General features: G+C 40.3%; 1 gene segment (V, D, J or C); it reads left to right on the forward strand.

Annotated features, from left to right (window-relative positions):
• Positions 1 to 465: 465 nt before the first annotated feature.
• On the forward strand, positions 466 to 4,370 carry LOC118842022. The segment is given in 3 exon segments: positions 466 to 558; positions 642 to 967; positions 4,332 to 4,370. Coding segments are annotated over 3 exon segments (411 nt in total).
• The last annotated feature ends 1,337 nt before the right edge of the window (positions 4,371 to 5,707 follow it).

Consider the following 5,707-nt stretch of genomic DNA (forward strand, 5'->3'; position numbering starts at 1 on the left):
AAAAGGTAAAGGAGACAAAAAGTTGACTCAGGACACAGTAGAGTGCCAAGGATAAGGACAAGAGACACTAATAAGAAAGTGTTTCATAAAACAGATCAATCTGCTGGTTATTAGAAATGGAACATGATTAAGGAGCTTTGACAATCAGAAATTGCATTAAGATTGATTAGAAGTGTATTAGGAATGGAGAAAGGCCAACTACATGTGGTCCACTTGTTGAAGTGCTGTGTGGTCATTGACACTGAGTAAAAACCATCAGTTCTGGAAATCTCAGAGTCACCAGCATTTTCCAGTGCTTTGGAACCAGCTCTTGGAGAGCTTTCTCCCTGAAGGTCAGGAAAGAGACTTCTGACTGGGAGGCAGAAGGTTTTCTTCCTCTTTTTGAATAGAGCAAGATATGCAAATTGGGTCCCTCCCTACTGGGATGAAAAGCAGCTCCAAACCTGTACCTATATCTCTGTGAGACAAGTTCAAGCTCTTTGTGCCCTAGAGGACTAACCTAAGAACTCATCATGAAATTTAGACTGAATTGGATTTTCCTTCTGAATATTTTCCAAGGTAATTTTTTGGAGAAGAGGGGACAATATGAAATGGTGACTTAATGTGACTATTGATTTTAATGCAATGTCTCTGTGTTGCAGGTGTCCAATGTGATGTGCAGCTGGTGGAGTCTGGAGGAGATGTGAGACAGCCTGGAGGATCTCTGCATCTCTCCTGCAAAGCTTCTGGATTTATCTTCAGTAGCTACTGGATGAACTGGGTCCGTCAAGCTCCAAGGAAGGGACTGGAATGGGTTGCAACAATTACCAATGGTGGTAGTAGTACATACTATGCAGACTCTGTGAAAGGTCGATTCACCATCTCCAGAGATGATGGCAACAGCATGTTACATTTACAGATGAATTCCCTTACTACTGGGGATACAGCTTTGTATTACTGTGCAAGAGACACAATGAGGAAAAGGAATGTAAGACCAGATAGAAAATTCCCCTGGCAAGAGGTGAGGTGCCAGGAGTCCAGAAGGGGGCTGAGCTCATTATGTATGGAGTACAAGATGCCTAGATCCAGTAACAGGTGTAGAGTGAATCTGAATCATTTCTATTTATGGCTTGCATTGTTTTTTCTTCTGTCCCAAGAGAAGCAACTTTTCCAGTATCTCGCTTTCATTTTCAATGGCTTACTATCATCCCCACCCCTATACCCCATTTGAACAATAGTTATGTCCTGTCATTTCTACTTTCATCACACACCTAGTGTACTCTTCCTTCTCTTCTCAGGTATTGCAGTTACCCTGAGGTAGGCTCTTACCAGTTCAACCTAAAGTATTACACTAGCCTGCTGGTTGTTCTCCCAGTGTCAGTACTCTCTTCTCCCCAGTGCATACTAAACTCAGCTATCAAAATTATCTTCCGAAAGCACAGGTCTGACCATTTCCCCCAAATTGCAAAGACTATTGATTATCTCAGGGATAAAATATTCAATCCTATTTGGCTTTTAAATCCTTGCATAGCATGGTTCCTTCCTGTCTTATTCTACCTTACTCCCTTTTCACATACTCAGACATCCAGTGGCACTGACCTCCTTGCTGTTCCTTTCACAAGAGATTCCATCTCTCTACTATATGTGTTTTCTCTGGATGGAATTCTTCTCCTCTTCATCCCTGCCTCTTGGCCTCCTTTACTTCCTTCAAATCTCACCTAAAATGTCCCACTCCTTCTACTTTCCCTTTCTGCAATTCTAGCACCATTACACTGCATATATGTGTGTATATATATATATACACACACACACACACACACACACACATATACACACACATATATGTATATATATACATACACACATATATACACACATATACATATATATGTGTGTGCATATATGTATATTTGTATATGTAAATATATAAACATATACATATACAATTATTATTTTCATGTTGCCTTTCTGAAAGAAATTGACCTCCTTAAAAACAGATACTATTTTTAGTCTTTCTTTATATTCCCAGTTCTTAGAATAACACTGTGCTGAGCACAAACTAAGCGCTTAATAAATAAGTACTTATTGCTGGGTTGACTGGTGGTTCCTTTGTGAATGAGACGCTCCCATATTGCTGAGATCTGCTCTATTCATGATTTACATGTTATATATGTAATGGGTAAGTTCTCAGACATTTTAACAAATTTAGCACAAAAATATCCATATGAACTATAACAAATTATTGACTATTGTTGTACATTAAATTTAACAGAATATTAATTAAGTCACATTTCTCTAAACAAGATAATCCTCTGTTATTAGGGCCAGTAACTTGAGAATAAGATGGGTCAATAACTGTGTCATTCTCCAACCAAAGCCCCCATGCAAAAGACAACTCCCCTTTTATAGATTTTGGTGTGTACAGAACAAAGGATGGAACTTCATAGGTCATATTAATTGCTTGAGGTCAACAGGATTGATTCCACAGCTGAGGTGCAGGGAACAACATGATCATTTGCAAGTTGAGAAGGGGGGCCTAAGAACAGTCTTGTCTGTGGTTAAGAAGTAGTTATTAATTGAGTCTACTTGCAAGTTCCAAGATAATGGACTAGACTTCTTTGGACAGCCAACCAGATGCTCTTGAAGGACAGTTTGGTGATGTAAAGATGTTCTGCCCAATTCCCTTTCAGCAAGCCATATTCCCTCAAGGTTAGCAGAATTCCTTGAGACAAGACTAGAGCAGTGGTTAGCAAGAGAACTGGATTTCAAAACTGGACTTATTTAAGGTCAGCTGAATTCCTAAGTTCAGAGACATAGAACCATATCTAAGCAGTCAGTTAAAGGACATAATCAATTAATTCTAAATAGGATCAATAAGAAAATTATACAGGACCAAGAATCACCTACCCAGCAAAACTGAGTATGATACTACAGGGCAAAATGGACATTCAATGAAACAGAGGACTTTCAAACATTCTTGATGAAAAGACCAGAGCTGAATTGAACAATTGATTTTCAAATACAGGAATCAAGAGAAGGATGAAAAGGTAAACAGGAAAGAGAAATCATAAGTGACTTACTAAAGTTGAACTGTTTACATTCCTACATGGAAAGATGATATTTGTAACTCATGGGACCTTTCTCAGTATTAGAATAGTTGAAAGAAATATTCATACATACATACATACATACATACATACATATATGTGTGTGTGTGTGTGTGTGTGTGTGTGTGTGTGTGTGTGTGTATGGGGTGAGTTGAATATGAAGGAATGATATCTAAAAAAACTAAAATTAAGAGGTAATAGAGGAATATATTGGGAGAAGATGAAAGGGAGAGATAGAATGGAGTAAATTATCTCACATGAAAGTGGCAAGAAAAAGTTGTTATAATGGAAGGGAAGAGGGGGTAGGTGAAACGGAATGAGCGAACATTAGTCTCATCAGATGTGGCCTAAGGAGGGAATGACATACACTTTCAATTGGGTTTCTTACCCTACAGGAAAGTAGCGGGGAGGGGGATAGGAAGGAAGGAAGAGGGTGGAGATGATAGAGAGGGCATACTGGGGGAGGGGGTAGTCAAAAGCAAACAGTTTTGAAAAAGGACAGGGTCAAAGGAGAACACTGAATAAAGGGGGACAGGATAGGATGGATGGAAATACAGTTAGTCTTTCACAACATGACTATTATGGAAGTGTTTTGCATAGTGATACACACATAACCTATATTGAATTGCTTGCCTTCTCAAGGAGGGTGGGTGGGGAGGGAAGAAGAGAGAGAATTTAGAACTTAAGATACACAGGCCATGGGGTATAGACATCTATCTGGCCCTACAAGAAAGTAAGGGGGAACAGGATAAGGGGGGAGGAGTGGGGTGATAGAAGGGAGGGCAGACAGGGGAAAGGAGCAATCTTGGGGTCGGGGAGGAGGGTAGAGATAGGGAGAAAATTTATAACTCAAAATCTTGTGGAAAGGAATGTTGAAAACTAAAATAAAGTTTAAAAATGGAAAAAAGAAAGTAATGCAGGAGGCATTTTAATTTTCTCAGTATTACATGCATACAGCAAACACGCCTTTACATATGAACTATAGTGTCCCATTCACAACTAGTAAGCAAGTGTACAGAAATGTTTACAGCTTTAGCTGATGTAAAGAATTTCATACATCAACCTTGAGAGGATTTGGGGGCCTTGAAGTATGAAGTATGAAGGGAATTGACACTACATGAGGAACTTCTAGTGACTGACTGGCCAATACAATCCCAAAACTATTAAAGCAAATGGGTAAACATTGCTCCAATGACTTATTTAAAAGGATATAAATTCCTTTTTAAAAGTAATTGCTCCTCTCAGGTGCTCTTTCATCCTGGGGCTGTACCTTCCTGCACTTAACAACAATCTAGCACTTCCTGCCCAGTAATGTTGACTCCAATAACACCATAACAGAAATGTTTAGAAAAGATTCTTGATGCAGTCATTGTGATTGACATCTTGGAAAGTGAGGATTCAGCTTATCTAACCTTAATGAAAAGAACTGTGCTGTGCTGGGTGTCATGTTTACCAAACTCCGCTTCTAGTAATCAATTCAGTATTCAAAATGCATGTTCATGGATGTAGATATTCTGTTACTGATATACATTGACGATCTTTAAAAACAATTATTAAGTACTTAGTAGTACTTTGTTTTTTTCAAATTACATGTAAAGATAGATTTCTATGTTCATTTTTACAAGATTTTGAGTTCCAAAATTTTCTCCTTTCTTTTCTTCTTTTCTACCTCCCAAAGACAGCAACAAATCTGATATAGGTTACATGTGCAAAATCATGTTAAACATATTTCTGCATTTGTCATGGTGTTAAAGAAGAATCAGAACAAAAGGGGAAAACCAGGAGAAAGGAAAAAAATAGTGAAAATGTTAAGATGAATGTCGGGGGCAACCCCGACCACCGCCTCCACTTACCCTGCCCTCGGGTCTTCGGACTTCTTCGGCTCCTCTCGGGGGAAGCGAGAGGAGAATCACCAGGCAGAACACCGGAGTAGACAAGCAGCTTTGTTGCATGGCGTAATAGAAGTCCCACTGACCCTTTCTGGGGCGCTCCTTATATAACCTATCGGGGTGTTCTGGGTTGGCTCCTCCCCAGTTCCTCCCCAAGGGTGGAGCTCCTCCAGTAAGAGCCGCCCCGGTACTGAGGTGGCGGAAGCCATACAGGCATTGCCACGTCAGCAGGTCCAGACCCCCTGACGTCTCACTACCCTCTTGGGGGGCCTAGGTCCAGAGCGCCCCTAACAACTCCCCCTTTTTGTTTTATGATATCGGCTTTTACAGCCTCTAAGGAGCGGCGCAAAACCCCAAAGATACAGGAAGTCAAGCAGGGCAGGCACAAACAGATGAGAAAGGCAAGTATGAGGAAAATCCCCCCAATGGAGGCCCATTGGAGTAATTGGTGGATACTGAGAGTGTCCCACCAGTCTTTGGCGTTGTTATAGTTCTTTTCCCAGTCGTTATTGAATTGTATAGTGGCATTCTGTATGGCCGCAATGACCTCATCTAGCATATGCAGTTCAGTGGTGAAATTAGTGGCAGTGTTGGCGTCTTTAAGAAGTTTCTCTAATTGTGCATACTGGGAGGCATTGTAGGGAATAGGGGTTACACAAACAGGATAATACCTATAATGGCACTGTAATCTCATATACCGAATCAGTAAGGCTTGTTGCTGCACGACCACCT

Source organism: Trichosurus vulpecula, chromosome 3 (assembly GCF_011100635.1).
Source record: "Trichosurus vulpecula isolate mTriVul1 chromosome 3, mTriVul1.pri, whole genome shotgun sequence".
In the NCBI taxonomy this organism is placed as follows: Eukaryota; Metazoa; Chordata; class Mammalia; order Diprotodontia; family Phalangeridae; genus Trichosurus; species Trichosurus vulpecula.